This window comes from Dasypus novemcinctus, chromosome 20 (assembly GCF_030445035.2).
Source record: "Dasypus novemcinctus isolate mDasNov1 chromosome 20, mDasNov1.1.hap2, whole genome shotgun sequence".
Classification (NCBI taxonomy): Eukaryota; Metazoa; Chordata; class Mammalia; order Cingulata; family Dasypodidae; genus Dasypus; species Dasypus novemcinctus.
In genome coordinates, this window is record NC_080692.1 from 42,942,974 (window position 1) to 42,962,245 (window position 19,272).

The 19,272-nt window shown below is 38.4% G+C and overlaps 1 protein-coding gene across 1 annotated transcript in view; it reads left to right on the plus strand.

Annotated features, from left to right (window-relative positions):
- Positions 1-19,272, plus strand: part of PYROXD1 (pyridine nucleotide-disulphide oxidoreductase domain 1) — a 36,711-nt gene that overhangs the window by 2,098 nt on the left and 15,341 nt on the right. Inside the window, exons 2-4 of the mRNA XM_058282872.1 lie at positions 6,857-6,937; positions 16,050-16,169; positions 19,024-19,152. Coding sequence (XP_058138855.1) covers positions 6,857-6,937; positions 16,050-16,169; positions 19,024-19,152 — 330 coding nt within the window. The remainder of the gene's footprint in view (positions 1-6,856; positions 6,938-16,049; positions 16,170-19,023; positions 19,153-19,272) is intronic.

Genomic DNA, 19,272 nt, shown 5'->3' on the forward strand with positions numbered 1-19,272 from the left:
AGCAGCTGAACCCTATGCCATCCTACAGCTGAGATAGAAAGAAGCTGGGCCCACAGAGCCTTAAGAGGAAGAAAGGAGGAGAGACCAGGCAGAGATGCCTGCCATCTTGCTTCAACACGTGGCAACAGACTTTGGTAAGAAAGCAACCTTGAGTTGGACCCTTTAGGGACTTGTAACTGTAAGCTTCTACCCCAAATAAATACTCTTTATAAAATACAACAGATTTCAAGTGCTTTGCATCAGCACCCCTTTGGCTTGCTAATATACCTCTGTTACTGATTTCTAGCTTCACTCTATCATGGTCAAAGAAGATATAATATATTGTATGATTTCAATATTTTCCAATTTATTGAGATTTGTTTTGGTCAGTTGGGCATGCACAGCAGTATGCATCATAAAATGGAAGTGGTATATATGAAGAGAACTTGAGCACGTCCTAAAGGCACAAGTAAGTTACATGAGGAAGTGACCCAAATATCCATAGCCCCCAAACCCACCACATTATCTTTTCTTTCCGAGCCTACAGTTATAGCCTCTCGGGGAGTTCCTTACAATCAGTTGATTAAGGAAGGGAAAAATCAGACCTGGTTTATAGATGGTTCTGCACAATATAAAGGTACCACCCAGAAATGGAAAGCTGCAGTACTACAGCCTCCTTTTGGGGACTTCACTGAAGGATTGTGATGAGGGGAAGTCCTCCCAGTGGGCAGTGCCCCTGGTTGTTCTTTGACTTGGAAGGAGAAATGACCAGAGATGCATTTATATATTGATTTATGGGCTGTTACCAATGGTTTGGCTGGATGGTCAGGGACTTGGAAGGAACATGATTGGAAAATTGGCACCAAAGGGTTCTGGGAAGAGGTATATGGATTGTCCTGAGTGGGCAAAAACCATGAAGATATTTGTGTCCCCATGAATGCTCACCAGAGGGTGACTTCACAGGAAGATTTTTAATAATCAAGTGAATATGATGACCCATTCTGTGGATACCAATTGACTTCTTTCCCCAGCCACTCCTGTCATTGCCCAATAGGTTCATGAACAAAATGGCCATCGTGGTAGAGATGGAGGTTATAAGTGGACTCAGCAACATGACTTCCGCTCATTAAGGATAACCTGGCTCTAGCCAGTGCTGAGTGCTCAATCTGCCTGAAGCACAGACCACCACTCAGTCCCTAATATGGCATCACTCCCTGAGGTGATCAGCCTGCTACAGGTTAATTACATTGGCCCACTTCCATCATGACTAACTTGAATAGAGAGATACTCCAAATATATGTTGGCCTTCCCTGCACACAGTGCTTCTGGCAAAACTACCATCTGTGGGCTTACAGAATGCCTTATCCAACTTCATGGTATTCCACACAACATTGCTTCTGATCAAAGAACCCACTTCACAGCAAATTAAGTGCAGAAATGGACACATGCTCATGGAATTCAGTGGTCTTACCATGTTCCCCATCATCCTGAAGCAGCTGGATTGATAGAATGGTGGAATGGCCTGTTGAAAACTCAGTTATGGCACCTGCTAGATGGCAATACCTTGCAGGGCTACGGCATTGTTCTCCAGGAGGCTGTATATCTCTAAATCATTGTCCATTCTATGGTGCTGTTTCTCTCATAGCCAGGATTCATGGGTCCAGGAATAAAGGTGTGGAAATGGGAGTGGTACCACTCACTCTTAACCCTAGCAATCCAATAAAAAAATTTTTGCTTCCTGTCCCTGCAGCTTTAAGCTCTGCTGGTCTGCAAATTAGTTTCTAAAGGAGGAGTGCTCCTACCAGGAGACACAACAATGATTCCATTGAACTAGAAGTTAAGACTGCCACCTAACCATTTTGGGGTCCTCATGCCCCTGAATCAACAGGCAAAGAAGGGAATTACTGTACTGGCTGGGGTGATTGATCCTGATTATCAAGGAGAAATAGGCCTGCAACTACACAGTGGAGGTAAAGAAGAGTTTTTCTGGAATACAGGAGATCCCCTAGGTCATCTCTTAGTTCTGCAATGCCCTGTGATTAAAGTCAGTGTGAAACCACAATAGCCCAATCCAGGCAGGACCCAGGTTGCCCTACCAGGCGAAGAACCACGACTGGTTGAGGTGCTGGCTGAGGATTAAGGGAGTATGGAATGGGTAATGGAATAAGGCATTATAAATATGAGCTACATCCATGTGACCAGTTACAGATATAAGGACTATATTGTATAGTCTTTCCTTGTTTTGAGTATGGTTGTATATGTATATATACATAAAGCAAATATCTCTATTTTCTTATTCCTTTATGACATCAATTGTATTAGCTTTGCATCATAGAACCTAAGTTATAGGATAACAAGTTTAAGAGTGAATATTATCCAAGGACTTGCACCCTATTTTGGGAAAAGGTACTGTGTTTCCATTCATACACAGAACAGTTGGATATTGTTAGCAGGTGTTTTATTGTTACTGTTTTTATTTATAGATTAACTATGGTTTAAAGAGAAGTGTATGGCTGCCAAGTTGGCAAGGGGTGGACTGTAATGACTAGGTCCATGTATCAACATGCCCAGGTTATAGTGTCCACTTGTTTGGTCAAGCAAGCACAGACCTGATTTTTACCATGAGAACATTGCTTGGACTTAAATCATTAGTGAGTTGATTGCATCTTGGGCTAACCACATCATTCAACTGAAGAGATTGCTTTCAACAATGAGAGATGGCTTATCTAATTAATTGAAGGCTTTAAAAGGAGAAGTGATGATTTCAGCAGTCAGAAAAGAGAATTTCCATCTCTACTTCAGCCAGCCAGTTTCTTCGGGGGAATTCTACAAAAACCTTCATTGGAATTCCCAACTTAAGGCCTGTGCTTCACAATTTGCACTTGCTATCCTCACAGTCACATGAGACAGTTTTTAAAAAGATCTCATAATAGTTACAGATATTTCCTTTCAGCTCTGTTACCCTAGAGAAACCCAACTAATACATAACCTAACATAAAGGTCTATCCTTGCGAATGACCAATGTACATTAGTGAAGAATATGTATTCTGCTGCTGTTGGAGGAAACGCTGTATGTATGTCTTTTAAGTCTATTTTTTTTTAAAGATTTATTTATTTCTCTCCTCTTCCCCCCCCACCCCCCCGCCCCGGTTGTCTCTTCTCTGTGTCTATTTGCTGCTGCTGCTGCTGCTGCTGCTGCTTTGTCCGCTTCTGTTGTTGTCAGCAGCACGGGAATCTGTGTTTCTTTTTGTTGCGTCATCTTGTTGTGTCAGCTCTCTGTGTGGGCAGCACCATTCTTAGTCAGGCTGCACTTTCTTTCGCACTGGGCGGCTCTCCTTACGGGCACACTCCTTGCACGTGGGGCTCCCGTACACAGGGGACACCCCTGTGTGACATGGCATTCCTTGCGCGCATCAGCACTGCTCATGGGCCAGCTCCACACGGGTCAAGGAGGCCCGGGGTTTGAACCGCGGACCTCCCATGTGGTAGACGGACCCCCTAACCACTGGGCCAAGTCCGCTTCTCTTTTTAAGTCTGATTGATTTATAGTATTGTTGAAGTCTTTGATTTCCTGGTTGATCTTCTGTCCAGATATTCTATCCATTATTGAAAGTGTTGTATTGAATTCTCTTACTATTAACGTAGAACCGTCTATTTCTCCCTTCAGATCTGTCGTATTTGCTTCGTATATATCGAGGCTCTTTCATTAGGTGCATGTATATTAATAATTGTTATGTCTTGTTGAATTGACCCCTTTATTAGTATGTGGTGACCTTCTTTACCCTTTATAACAGTTTTTAACTTAAAGGCTATTTTATCTGATGTTAGCATAGCTACCCCAGCTGTCTTTTGGTTACCCTTTGTCTGGTATATATTTTTTCCATTCATTCATGTTCTATGGACTTATGTCTTTGAATTTAAAATTGGTCTCTTGTAAAGAACATATAGTTGGGTCATGCTTTTTAATCCAGTCTTCCAGTATCTGCCTTTTGAGTAGAGAGTTTAATTAATTTTAAAGCAACTATTCTTAATACAGGACTTTCTTCTGCCACCTTGCTATTTGGTCTTTGTAAGTTATATACCCTTTTTAACCCTGAATTTTTGCGTTGATGTCTACTTTCCCTTTTTTTTTTTTTTTTTAATGTACTATTTTGAGTCCCTTCTCATTTTCATCTGCATGTAGTTCTCATGTATTTTCTTTGTGGTTACCAATTTAACATCCTAAATCTATAATAATCACATTTGATTTGAATTAACTTAATTACAATGGCATACACAAATACTGTTACTATACTTCTCTGTCCCCCACTTTTTTGTTATACTTGTTACAAATTATATTTTATGCAGTGTATGTCCAAACTCATAGATTTATCATTGAGGTAAATCACAAATTTATCATTTGCATTTTAGAAACTGAAAGGAATAAAAAATAGAGCGGCATACTAAAAAGTACATTATAGTAGTACTGACATGTATAATTACCCATATGGTTACCTTATTGAAGGTCTTTATTTCTTCATGATGTTACTCTGTCTTGTTTCCCATCCTTACAGTCTGGAGAACTCTGTTTTTAGCATTGTTTGCATGGCAGGTAGTGGTGATAAACTCCCTTAACTTTTGTTATCCTGTGTATACTCTAATCTCTCCCTCATTTTTAAAGGCCATCTCACTGGATGTAAAATTTGGTTGGCTGTTGTTTTCTTTCAGCACTTTAAATATTTCATACCATTGCTGTCTTGCCTCCATGATTTCTGATGTGAAATCGCTTTTAATCTTATTTGTACTTCCTAGTACATAACACATTGCTTTGTTCTTGCGACTTTCAGAACTCTCTCCTTGTCCTTGGCTTTGGACAGTTTGACTACTGTGTGTCTGCATGGTTTTCTTCAGGTTTATCTAGTTTTCGGTTTGTTGGGAGTCTTGAATATGTATATTCATGCCTTTTGTTAAATTTGGGGAGTTCCCTGCAATTATTTCTTTAAATATGCCTTCTCTTCCTTTCTCTCTTTCTTCTCTAAGAGTCCCATAATGCATATTTGGTATGCTTAACAGTATCCCACTGTCTCTTAGGCTCTGTTCACATTTTTTTTTCATTCTTTTTTTTCCCTCTGCTCCTCATTCTGAAGCATTTCAATTGTTTTGTTTTTTAGTTCAGTTACTATTTATTCTGCCAGCTACAATCTGCAGTTGAAATCCTGTAAAATATTTTAATTTCAGTTATTGTGGTCTTCAACTCCAGTATTTCTGTTTGGTTCCTTTTTGAGTTTCTCTTTCTTTATCAAGAGTCTTGTATTGTTCCCTCATTGTTTTCCTGACATTCTTTTGTTCTTCCTTTGTGTTCCTTTATCTTCTTGAGCATATTGAGGATCATTGTTTAAATGATTAGTATGTCTAAAGTCTAGTCTTCTTCATTGATTATTTCTGGATTTGTATCTTGTTCCTATGGATGGACCATCATTTCCTGTTTCTTTGTCTTGTAATCTTTTGTTGCGCCTTGTATACCTTAATATTTTAACATGTTAACTTTGGTTTTTGATTCTTGACCTTTTGGTTCTTTACGTTTGTATCGAGCTCATGATATGACAGAGATTTCCTTGAATGCCATGATCTAACAAGAACAAAGTGAAAAACACCTTTCACCATCATCTGAAGCTTACCTTGGTTTGGGTAGTAGTCTCCTTCACAGGTTTAGCCCTCCCGTGAAGATTAGACTCAGGCAAAAGTGTAATGCAGCTCACTTCAATGAGCCTGTCCCTTGTCCTGAGCTTGTGTTCCTTCCTAGCTTATGGTCTTGGGCATTCCCCCTTTTACAGAAATGCTGAATGTCCCCTCTACTCCCTCTGAAATACACATCCCCTCCTCCTGGCTGCTTTATTGTGTGTCTTAAAGCAGGTAACTGTTTGCTTCTGGCTGCTTGGATTTGTTTCTTACACAAGTTATATCTGCTGGGGGCAAGTTCTGAGGGCCTAGGGAGAGCACTCTGGAGGGAAGAATCCTGGTTGGTTCTTTCAGCTGCTACCCAATAGATTGGCAGCAGTACATGAGTACCCCACTCTTTTCAGAAGGTTTGATTTACTCTTGACAGGGCCAGAGACCCACTTTGGGAGTACAGGGTGGCTCCACACCATACCAGGGTGGGTGTCGGGGAGGAGCCAGCAAGGACACCGGGGCTTCTCACACTGTTTTTAAAAGCACATATTCTTGATTTGGCATTCTCCTAAGTTTCTGCAACCCTTTCACTGTTTTCTGGAGTTTTGAGGAAGATGACTTTGCCAGTTTTTGTTATTTATTCAAAGATTCTGTGGGCAGAATGGCACTCTGGAGTGTTCTACGCCAACATCTTGGTCACCTGGAACCTCAGGAGGAATGGCTTTAATGTTAATTAGGAAAGTAGTTTATTCTGATTTCTGCACGGTAACTTTAAATTGATATATAAAATAAGTTTAAATAAACAGCACCTCTTTATATCACTTTTCTTGTTTAGGAAGTTTTGGTTGTTGTGGTGGGTTGTTTTTTGGTTTTTTTTTTAATGTAAATGTGTTATTTTTTTTCTCAATACCCATGTTTGACATTACTCAATGAACAAGACCCAGGATAATGAAGACTTGTAAATGAGGAAACAAGGAACTTTTATTTTCCTAGATTTAAAACATTATTAAAATTGCATTATTTGAATGATTGGAGTGATGAATGCACAACTCTGTGATTGTACCAATTACCATTGATTGTATACTTGGGATGGATTTATACTTGATTAATATGTATCAATAAAATTGATTTATTTTTTAAAAATTGCATTATCTCACTCTAACCCACATGCCATATATACCAATACCTAAACTCATTTATCATATTTTTTTCTCTTTTTTTTAATAAGTTGGCTATTCAGTTTCCATCAGAAGATATTCTCCTGATAACAGCATCTCCTATCATTAAAGCGATTACAAATTTCAAGCAGGTAAGAACTTTTGTATAACTTTTCTTAGTATTAGCTTTTTAAATTTCCAGTAACTTGCTTAGCATTTAGAGTATAATTGTAGTGTCTTAATTGCTGAAAATTATAAATGTTCTTTTGATACCCATTTTTAAATCAAAGCTTGCAGCTAAGAATTATTTAGATTGAAAAACAAGCAGACAGGGTATTGCATTTCTGTTTCCCTTCCCCATCTCTTCCTTCACTCAATCCATAGATGTTCATCATGTCTCAGAGAGTTTCCAATAAGATAAGGAAAGGTGCTATAAAAACTAAACGGGGAAGTAGATGTGGCTCAAGCAATTGGGCTCCTGTCTGCCATATAGGAGGTCCAGGGTTTGGTTCCCCAGAGACTCCTGGTGAAGGCAAGCTGGCCTTTGTGGCGAGCTGGCCCACATGGAGTGCTGACACAGCAAGATGACACAACAAAAAGAGATACAGAGGTGAGACGATAGGAGACACAGCAAACCAGAGAGCTGAGGTAGTGCAATGATCGCCTCTCTCCCACTCCAGAAGGTCCCAGGACCAGTTCCCAGAGCTGCCTAATGAGAGTATAGGCAGACACAAAAGAACACACAGCAAATGGACACAGAGAGCAGATGAGGTTGGAAGGAGAAATAAAAATAAAACTTAAAAAAACCTAAATAGGATTATATATATGGTGCCATATATTATGTTGATCCTCTGGAATTTGCCTTGAGATTCGTAAGATATCTTAGTAAGTAGGTATAGCCAAAAGAGTTATGAGATTGGAAGACTGAGAAAACAATGTAAGACTATTAAGCTCTAAAAGAAAAAGGTATATATTTACAAGTTAAGTGCACCTGTGTAGGAGAAAGAAATATATATAGATCTTATAGTTGTCTTTCCAGAAGTTTTAAATTGGGATAATGATCCTAGAGTTACAATATCCAAGTTCATCTTTTGCCAATATTTTAAACTTAGCTTCTAGGCCTGATTCTGTTACTTACTGGCTATGTAGCCTTGGCAAGTTTGTGTGTTTGAGTTGCCTCACTTGTAGTAGGCTAATACCTTCCTTGCTTACTTAACAGATATGTGAGGTTAAGATGCATTAATCTTTGTGAATGTTATTTGAAATAGCAAACATTATACAAACATTATGCCAGTTTTTCTAAGTGTTCAGTAATAGGAAATAGCATTTTTATCGTTTTCTAAGCACCTCTTACATGTCAACTAATGTGCTAGGCACACAGAGTCACTAGTGGTTATTTTGGGGTTGAGTGGGTGCAGTAGTATGGTATGAAGAGGGGTAAACCTTTTACTCTATATTATATATAGCTTATTTGTTTAATCAAAAAGAACATGTACTTATGAATTGTATAATTTTTAAAAGGAAACAGAGGTTACCAATAATAACTGAAATGTGTGTTGTGCTTTCTATGTACCAAGCACTATTCTAAGTGTTTTATAGATATATTCATTTAATCCTAAGATAGGTCATGAAGTAAACTCTATTATCATCTCCACTTCATGGGTGAGGTAGATGAGTCAGAGCAAAGTTATATAAATGTCCTAGGGTTGTACAGTCAGGTTTCAAATCCAAGCACTTTGGCTCCAGAGCCCTCATGGTTAATGAGTAGCCCTTTCTCAGATTGTTTACTTTCTATTGGGGTAACGTATAGTCAAAGAAATAATTATAATACCAAATGATAATTATTATACTGGCAGAGGAAAGAAATAAGGTCTTATTACAATATATGTGTATTTACTCATACACATATAAATGTTGATTCATGTGCGTCAAAGTCTGTCCTTGAGCAGAAAGAAAGGCTTTACAAAGGAGGTAGCATTGAAGCTGAGACTTAATGAATAAGAGGTCGAGTGAGGCAGATATGCCAGGAAGAGACTTAACAATATGTGCCAAAGGGCATGGAATCATATGGCTATGTAATATGCTCATGCAGGAACCATTTCAGCATTGTTGGAATATAAAGTGAGAGATTAAGCAGTAAACAGGAACCACCAGATAGATCATGATAGAACTGTATGTCATGCTGTGGAATTGCAATTTTATCTAAATTTAGGTGATGACAAACTGTTCGAGCATTTTGAACGGGTGAGAATGAATTGGAAATATTAATTTAGCATTCTTCATTTTATCAGGGTTAGCTGAAGCCATGGGCATGGGATGCAGTTTCTCAGGAGGAATTAATACAGTCAAAAGAGAGGCCCATTCGTGATGTCCTGTGCGATGGCCAGAGAGAAAGGATAACGTGACAGTGACCATCTTTTTAGTCTTATGTCTGAAAGGAAAACTGAGAGAGTGGTATCCTTGAAGCCAAGGAAGGCAAAAGTTTCAATTAAGAGGAGTGGTCAGTCACACCAGCTCCTATGGAATAATCAGGCAAGATAATGACACAAAAGTAAACTCTGTTGTGGCTTTGAGACAAATGATATTATTTTGAGAAGAGAAAGGGAAGTAACTATAAAATGACAGTGAAGGTTAACTTCTCTCTTGAAATATGGCTGTAAAGAGAGGAAAGATAGGAAAGTGGACTTGACCCAGTGGTTAGGGTGTCCGCCTACCACATGGGAGGTCTGCGATTCAAACCCCGGGGCCTCCTTGACCCATGTGGAGCTGGCCCATGTGCAGTGCTGATGTGCGCAAGGAGTGCTGTGCCACGCAGGGGTGTCCCCCGCGTAGGGGAGCCCCACGCGCAAGGAGTGCGCCTCGTAAGGCAAGCTGCCCAGCATGAAAGAAAATGCAGCCTGCCCAGCAGTGGCACTGCCCACGCGGAGAGCTGACACACAAGATGACACAACAAAAAGAAACACAGATTCCCATGCCGCTGACAACAATAGAAGTGGACAAAGAAAAACACACAGCGAATGGACACAAAGCAGACAACTGGGGTAGGGGGAGGGCTGGGAAGGGGAGAGAAATAAATAAAGAATAAATCTTTAAAAAAAAAAAGAGAGGAAAGATAGGGTAACAACAAAAAGAGGACATACTTCTAATATTAAGGGAGGATTTTGTTCTTTTAAAATGGAAAAGACTTGATTATTTTTATCTGATGAGATTAAGAAACCAGAAGAGCGCTAAAAATACACGAAAACAAGGAGTATATAATAAGACAAGAAGCTTGTAAAGGCTTGCAGAGATGAGAGATGATCAAATATGAGCACAGATTAATGGATCCACCTTGAAAAGTTGAGGAAGAGGAAATGGGTCCAGGAGGGTAGACTGTAAGTAGTGTAGGAGTTCTTAATAGTCTCTTTGAACTTACAGGTAAGGTAACTTGCTGAGAACAAAAAGGATAATATGGTTGGGGAGCGTTAGAATGGTCAAAGTTTCAAAAAATTACCAAGGGGACTGGAAGACCTTTTTTTAAAATGAGTTTTATTGAGATATATTCACATACCATACAACCCATTCAAAGTGTATAATCAATTACTTTTAGTATATTTACACATTTGTACATTGATCACCACAAAAAATTTTAGAACAATTTCATTACTTCGAAAAGAAAACCTCCCCACCCATTAGCAGTCATCTCTCAAACTCTTTAACCTTCCCAGCTCTCCATAATCACTAATCTCACTAATCTAATTCCATCTCTATTAAATGATCTATATTTACATTTTATTTAAATGGAATCATACAATATGTAGTATTTGGTGTCTGGTTTCTTGCTCTTAGCATAATGTGCGTTTTTTATTGACTGACATTATTTATAACAACTTGTAACAATAGCATACATTTGTTCAGTTTCAAAGAAAAACAGTCATATATGCAGTATCACCCAGATTCATATTTCACATGAGGTTTCATATTTAGCTATATAGTCCCATGGTACATTTTTAATTTCCCTTCTAGTAATATACATGACCTTAGACTTTCACTTTCAGTCACTGTTAAACCCATATAATAGCACTGCTAGTTAGAAACACTATGATGTGCTTTCACCTTTTCTATCCATTTCCAAAGACTAACAAACAGTCTTTTTACCAATTCTGCACAGATTAACCCTCATCTTTCCATTCCCTAACCTAATTCTATTTTCTGGTGACGTGTATTCTAGTTATTAACTCCATGAGTTTGCACAATATATTTAGTTCATAATACTCAACATAATGTCCTTCAGATTCATCCATGTTATCATATGCTTCATGACTTCATTTCTTCTTACAGCTTCATAATATTCCATCATGTGTATACACCAGTTTATCCATCCTTCAGTTGAAGGGCACCAGGGTGGTTTTCATCTCTTGGCATTTGTAAATAATGTCGTTATGAACATTGGTGTATGTCTGTTTGTGTCACTGCTCTCTGGGTAAATACCTAGTAGTGGTATTACTGGGTCACAGGCAAATCTATATTCAACTTCTTTAGGAACTGCCAATCTGCCACATTGGTGGAACTTTTCTACATTCCCATCAACAGTGAATAAGTGTTCCTGTCTCTCTGCATCCTCTCCCTAATCACGAGTGATGGTGAACATTTTTTCATGTGTTTTTTTCACCGTCTGTATTTCTGCTTTGGACAAAACGTGCATTCAAGTCTTTTGCCCATTTTAAATCAGGCCTTTGTCTTTTTTTAAGGTTTATTTTTATTTATTTCTCTCCCCCTCCCCCCCAGCAGTTATTGCTCTCTATGTCCATTTGCTGTTCTTCTGTGTCCTCGGCACTGGGAATCTGTGTCTTTTTTGTTGTGTCATCTTGCTGCATAAGCTCTCCATGTGTGGCACCACTCCTGGCTAGGCTGAACTTCTCTTTAGCACTAGGTGGCTCCCCTTAGGGGTGCACTCCTTGCGCATGGGGCTCCCCTATGCGGGGGACACCCCTTTGTGGCAGGGCACTCCTTGTGCACATCAACACTGCGTGTGGGCCAGCTCCACACAGGTCAGGGAAGCCCTGGGTTTGAACCGTGGACCTCCCATGTGGTAGGCGGACGCCCTATCTACTGGGCCAAGTCCGCTTCCCTATAGTCAGTCTTTGTATAATTTATCGAGAACTGCTTTGTGACCAACATGTGGTCTGTCCTGGAGAAAGATCTATGAGCACTTGAGAAGAATGTATAACCCATTTATTTGAATGCAACATTCATATATTTCTTTTAGGTCTAGCTTGTTTATCATATTGTTCAGATTTTCTGTTTCCTTGTAGGTCTTCTGTCACGTTCTATCTAATGATATGAATGGTGTGTTGAAGTCTCCAACTATTATTGTAGAGAGTATGTTTCTCCCTTCAGTTTTGCCAAAGTTAGCCTTATGTATTTTGGAGCTCCCTGGTTAGGTGCATAGATATTTATGATTGCTATTTCTTTCAGGTGGATTATCCCTTTTATTAATATGTAACAGCCTTCAGTATCTCTTATAACTTTTCTGCATTCAGTGTCTGCTTTGTCCAATATTAGTATGGCTACCCCTGCTCTTTTTTTGTTATTGTTTATGCGAAGTATCTTTTTCCAGCCTTTCACTTTCAGCTAATTTGTATACCTGGGTCTAAGATGTGTCTCTAGTATGCAGAATGTGCATGGCTTATGTTTTTTTATCCATTCTGTCAGCCTATATCTTTTGATTGGGCGGTTTAAGCCATTCACTTTCAGTGATATTACTGTAAATGCATAATTTACTTTCACCATTTTATTCTTTGGCTTTCATATGTCATATCTTATTTTCATCTGTCTTTTTACTCTTTTGTTTATCCTTTCTGCTATTCTTGACTTCTACAGTCCTCTAAGCCTCTCTCTTCTGTCTTTATCTTTTGGGCCATAAGGGTCTCTAATACTTCCTACAAATGCAGCTTCCTTTTTTGAACTGTTTAGTTTCTGTTTATTTGTGAATAATTTAAAGTCACCATGATATTTGAAGGACAATTTTTTACCAGATAGCGAATTCTTGGCTTGCAAATTTTCTCTTTTAGTATCCTAATTGTATCATACCACTGTCTTCTCACATCCATGGTTTCTGACAAGAAATCCATACTAAGTCTTATGGGGCATCCTTTGTAGGTGATGGTTTGCTTCTCCCTTGCTGTTCTTAGAATTTTCTTTGACACTGGATATTCTGAGTAGTATGTGTCTTGGTGTAGGTCTATTCAGATTCTGATAGTGGTATGCTGTGCTTCTTGGACATAAACATTCCTTTCGTGAGAGTTAGGAAATTTTTAGCCATTATTTCCTCAGATACTCTTTTTGCCCCCTTTCCCTTTTCTCCTCCTTCTGGAACTTCCATGACACATATGTTGTTGCACTTTATGTTCTCACTCAACTCACAGAGCCCCTGCTCAGTTTTTTCCATTCTTTTCTCTCTTTGCTCTTCCCTCTCTTCAGTTTCAGCTGTTCTGCTTCTGTGTCACTTACTCTTTCTTCCTTCATTTCAAGTCTGCTCTTGTATGCCACTAATGTGTTTTTTGTTGTCGTTGGGTTTTTTTTGATAATAAATGATTTATCAGAGTCTCTCACGTAGCCGTGGGGATGCACAAGTCCCAGTTCTGCAGGCAGGCTGCAACCAGGAGTTCCAATGAGAGTCCCATGAAAATTCTTGACAAGTTCTGGGAGATGTTGGCTGGCCAAAGAAGAGCTGGGAAATTCTCCGTCACTCGTGTTATCTCACCTATTGTATCTTTCATTCGCATGAGCTCTTTTATTTTTCTATTCACGTTTTCAAATTCTTTTTTGTGCTCACCCAGTGTCTTTATGTCCTTTATCTATTTAGCTATATTGTCGTGTGCTGTCTCATTAATTTCATTTTGGAAATTTGTGTGAACAAATTTCCAGATATGTTCATACAAATGGTGTGGCCCCACTCAGCCTGATAGGGCTTGCGGGGCACAGCAGACCAAATTGTTGTCTAAAAGCTGAATCATCCTAAGCAGCATCTCTCACTTCCAATTCCTGGGGAGGTCGATCTCTGTGGCTCCCTCTGTCTGTGGCCACAGGCTGGAGAATTCAGAGCTGCTACTCCGTTGGGTGGTAGGTTGGGTGCCTGCAGCTGCTGCTGTAGCTTCTCCACACAGTCCTTCTGTCAAGATTCTTTTCCTGTGCCCCTCTCTCTTCTGGGTGGTTTCCAGCCTTCCCCTGATGTCCTAAACCCTAGAACATCTTTTCCAGGTCATTTCTGTCTGTCTGCTAGCTGTTTTTTTCTGGGAGAGAATTATGTCCCATGTGTCTCTAATGTGGAAGATGTTATTTGCTATTTTCACTATACTGAAATTTTTCAATGATGGTACAAAAACAAGGGTTTTTAAAACTGCTGTTGTCAAAGCACAAATCAAGGCATTGGTACCAAACTATACTAGGAGTCATTGTATTCTCTTTTTTTTAGTTTAAGAATTAGTGAGTTAACAAATTTGTGCATTCCATACGAGATTCCTACACATCTCCCAGTTGTATTCTTCATTGCCAAACACTATATCTTAAAATAAAAGCCAGGAAAAAAATATTTATTTTATTAAATCTTGATTCTTCAGGGCTCATATTTTTAATACCTTGTATAATGAAATATGACGTAAACATAATGTACTTCCTCCACATGACAGAGTATTGTCTCAAGGAAAAGCAGTTGTGCAGTTAAATTGCAAGCTGAACTTTTTTTTTTTTCATGGAACATCATTTTTACTTGAAAAACCAACTGAAAAATTATGGTTATTAAGACTTGGAAAATGAATGAAGAGACCCTGTGACTTCAAGGGAAATAACAGTATCTGTTGCCAATGATAAAATTAGAACTTCCAAGCAAAAACTAGAATTTTGGAAGGCCCACATTTTCCACTGTGGCTCTCCAGTACTAAAGATTTTTCTGATAAGATTGTTGGTGATGTTAATGAATGTGACATTTTGATACAGTGTTGCTAAGAAATTCCAAATCTTCAACACTCGAAAGATCTTTATGACTCAGTGAACCAATATTGTCCAAATGACAGTGCTTGATGTTATAAGATCTATTCAAAGTACAGGGTAGATCAACTGATTTGAAAGTAAAAGTATGAAAAATATCTTTGATATAATTTCATATTCCACATTTCATCTAATCTTTAAGAAACCGTTACTTGGGAAGCAGACTTGGCCCAACGGAGAGGGCGTCCACCTACCACATGGGAGGTCCAAGGTTCAAACCCCGGGCCTCCTTGACCCATGTGGAGCTGGCCACATGCAGTGCTGATGCGCACAAGGAGTGTCATGCCACGCAAGGGTGTCCCCTGCGTATTGGAGCTCCATGCTCAAGGAGTGCGCCCCGTAAGGAGAGCCACCCAGTGCAATAAAAGTGTAGCCTGCCCAGGAGTGGCGGCCATGCACACGGAGAGCTGACACAGCAAGATGATGGAACAAAAAGAGACACTGATTCCTGGTGCCGCTGACAAGAATATAAGTGGACACAGAAGAACACACAGTGAATGGACACAGAGAGCAGACAGCTGGCGGGGCGGGGGGGGAGAGAGTGGGGAAGGGGAGAGGAAAAAAAATAAAAGATACCATTACTTGTCAAGTTTTAGCATGAAAAGCTGTTAAAATACTTTTCCCAACTGCATAGCTATATAAGGCTGAAATTTCTTAATGTAATTCAAACAAAATAACATATCGCAACAGTTTGAATGTAGAAGCAGAATGTAGAAGCAGTTTGAATACAAAAGCAGATAAGCAGCTATCTTCTATTAAGCCATATGTTAAAAATATGTAAAGCACTGCCATTCCTATCACTGATTTTTTTTTGTTCATTTGAGAAAATATAATTATTTCAATTGTTCTATTTTAAGACTATATCACAATAAGGTTAGATAGTAAGTGGAGAGAGAAAGCTTAAAGGGTTAAGAAAATAGATAAACTATTTTAATAAATCTAGTAAATCATCAAAAGAACCATAGAGAAATAAATAATTTTAGTCCTATGTTACAGCCAGGAAACTAACATTAAGTGATGAATGTGATTTGCTCTAGAGTGATAGAAATAGTATTCGAGTTAAAATCTTAGAATGTAGAGTCTAATCCTCTTTTCACTGTATTAAGTGCAGTTATCTGACTTTCCTATTTTATGAACATGAAGTACTAGCATGTGAAAAAAATGCTTTTATTATTTAAAATTCTTGAAAGAAAATACTTTTAAAAATATGTATTTTAACTCTCTGGTCTAATACAGGTTTCTAAAATATTGGAAGAATTTGATGTTGAAGAACAAACAAGTACCGTTTTAGAAAACCGCTTTCCCAACATTAAGGTTATAGAATCTGGAGTAAAGCAACTGAAGAGTGAAGAACATGTAAGAGGTTTTTTCCTTAGTGACATTTTCCATTCTTAAATCTTGGTGACCCTTGCCTGCCTTCGTTTGAGCCCATCTACCTCTACCACTATTTAAGTCTCTCACATGTAAACTTTAGTGAAATGGCTTTCCATTATTAGAAGCGTTTACACTTTCTGTGAGTTTGTCAGGATATATATTTGGTTTGACATTTTGGATTTACATATATTTCAAATTAGCAGTAACATTTACATAGTGTTCACTGTGTTCTGGACACTGATAGGTGCAGGAATACAATAGGAGTAATAGAACGTACTTGCTCTGGGGAGCTCTTGGTGTAATAGGGAATGTAAATACATGCACATATAATTATTCTAACATGGAAAGTATGGTCATTGAAATATGATCAGAGGTCTAGTATTTGGGATTTAAGAAGATTTCACAGAGGGAGTAATATCCAGGTTTTAAAAGATAGATGTGTGACCACGAACCTACAGAAGAGGTTCCGCTGAAGTTCAGTGGACACTTACAGCTGAGACACAAAGCAGGCCGCTCCATATAGCAAAATAGTCACAGTTTCTTAGGGAACTCACAGACTGGAAGCCAGCCTTAGGCGGCTGCAGGACATTAAGAGTAGCACTCCACGCCACCCAGGGAGGGGTGAGAGCACGGAAGGCACAGAGCCAAGCAAGTCAGGATTTGCAAGATCATAAACGTGTTTCTTTGGAGTCACTGATATGTAGCAGGAATGGTTCCAGCATACGCAGCAACAGTTCTTAGGAATGTGCATATGCCCCTCAAGATGCACCTACAGATTTTTTGCCTTAACTAGGAAATTTATGGCTTCTCTCGTTTATGGACACAAGTGGCTGAGTTAAGAATTCTCCAGGTGGATAGGGCATTCCAGGAAGAAGAGACTGCATGCTTAATGACCCAAAGGGAAGAAAAGGAGCACGTAGAAGAGTCAGGCTGTGTAAGGGATTGGGTGTGGATAAATAAAGGAGATGGGCAGACAAGGCTAGAGAAATAAGATTATGGAGAGTTTTTAATGGCATGCTAAGAAGTTGAGTTTATTTTATAATCAATGGAGAAATAGTAAAGAGTAAAGCGATTTTAAGTGGGACAGGGCTGTTGGAATAGGTTTTGTTATAGGAAGCTATGTCTGACAACCATGTGAAGAGTGGAGGGAGTGGCTAGTGGCCAACAACAGAATCGTAAGGCAATTGCAATAGTGCAGAGGTGATATGAGGCCTGAACTAAGACAGTGACAATGGTATTTGGAAAGACTGGACCAGATTTCAGGGAGATTTCTGCCATAAATTCAGCAGGACTCAGTAACCCATTGGACATGAGAATAAATAAGGCGATCTCAGGAAAGGATGTTGTCAGATGCCATCTTCACTACATTCTCGAAGGAGCCATAGTTTGTTTCTCTAAGGCTGCTCAAATTTAACACAAATAATGGGAAGAGGGGCAGGAAGGTGATGAAAAATACTGAGTTTTAACAGAAAAAAATAAGAAATCTGAGTCCAAAATCCAGATCAAATTTCTTATACTTACAGTGTTAACACATATTCTATGTAATAACCATGTCAGTTAATTGTGCAAACTGAGGCAGACTCTAATTGTGAAGGAATTTATTTATTAGGCATTTGAATGAATCAGAGTGCCTCCTTTACCATTTGAAAAAGTATCCTGCATGAAATATATGTCCACATTCTCTTATTCTCCCTTTGCATTCTTTGGTGAATTACAGATAGTGTTTTACTTTCATGTCTACTTCCAAACGTGCAGTAGCTAATGAAAGTGTTTCAGGGCATATGCTGTTTGTTTGCTTGTTTATTTTTGTCTTCACTAAATGTGAATTTTGATTAAAATTTGGTCACTATTCTGTTTCCGGGAGATAAAATTCTAACCAAATTATCTGAAGGAGGACTTGGAAAAAAATTTCTGTGTGTATTATGCTATGTTGCATCATTGGTTTTGTGAATTTGTTATGCAACTGGAGAATTAAACATAGTAGCAAATGTCTTAATGAGTATTAAGTTCTATACTATGATTTACTATGTTTTGGAAATCAAAGACATGGCACAAATGTTAATAATCACTAAACCATTTGACAAAGTCTGGCAGCTTTCATGGTGACATGCACTTATACATATCTGCTTTCTAAAGGTTACTACTTTTACGTGTAGATTTTCATTCAAAATATTTGATATTAATGAAAAAATTTATTTCTAATATGTATTAGAATCAACGTTATTAAAAATTAAGTAATATAATTTTAAAGCCAACACATACTACAATTAAAGGTTAACATGTTTTTTACTTATATTAAAATATAATCCCCAAACAAGCATTTAGTTTGCTGGTAAGGTAATTGTTGGACATAAGACTGTAAATACTGTACTTTTAGCACTTATCTTTTTAGGTTAAGAATACATATAGTAACCTCTTCTACCACATACTCCCTTCCTTGTATCCATAAGATATTAATGTATGAGATGAATAGAATAACTAGATATCTTACAGTAACCTCCCCTGAGATCAGAATAATAAGGCCTACCCCAGATATAATATGTATGATCAGAGCGCTCAATTTAAAAATTTTTATGTGATTGTACCTTTTTTTCCTATGGGGAGTCTAGTTTTCATCAAATTCTCAGAATAGTTTATGACCCTAAAATGATCAATAATCACTGGATTATTCTCACTCTTAGTTGGCTTTATAATTGCTGTAACACATGTGAGTGCCACCAAGAGGCAACCTTAATATATTTTTTGCTTGTCTTATTGAATTTCTAATTTAAAGTGAAATTGTAACCCTGTCTAAATAAGTTTCCACTCTCCTCTTCATTGCTGTATGTTTTTACAGTGTATTTTAACAGATGACGGTGATCAGCATGTGTATAAGAAACTCTGTCTGTGTGCTGGAGCTAAACCCAAGTTGATATGTGAAGGAAATCCTTATGTATTAGGAATCCGTGATACCGATAGTACTCAGGTAACATTTCAAGGTTGGGACATGGGAAGGGAACATGCAGATTAGAGGAGTACAGATTGATTGCTTAAACTTTACTATATTCGAATCAAAATGTTCTACTTAAAATGTTGATTCTTATAT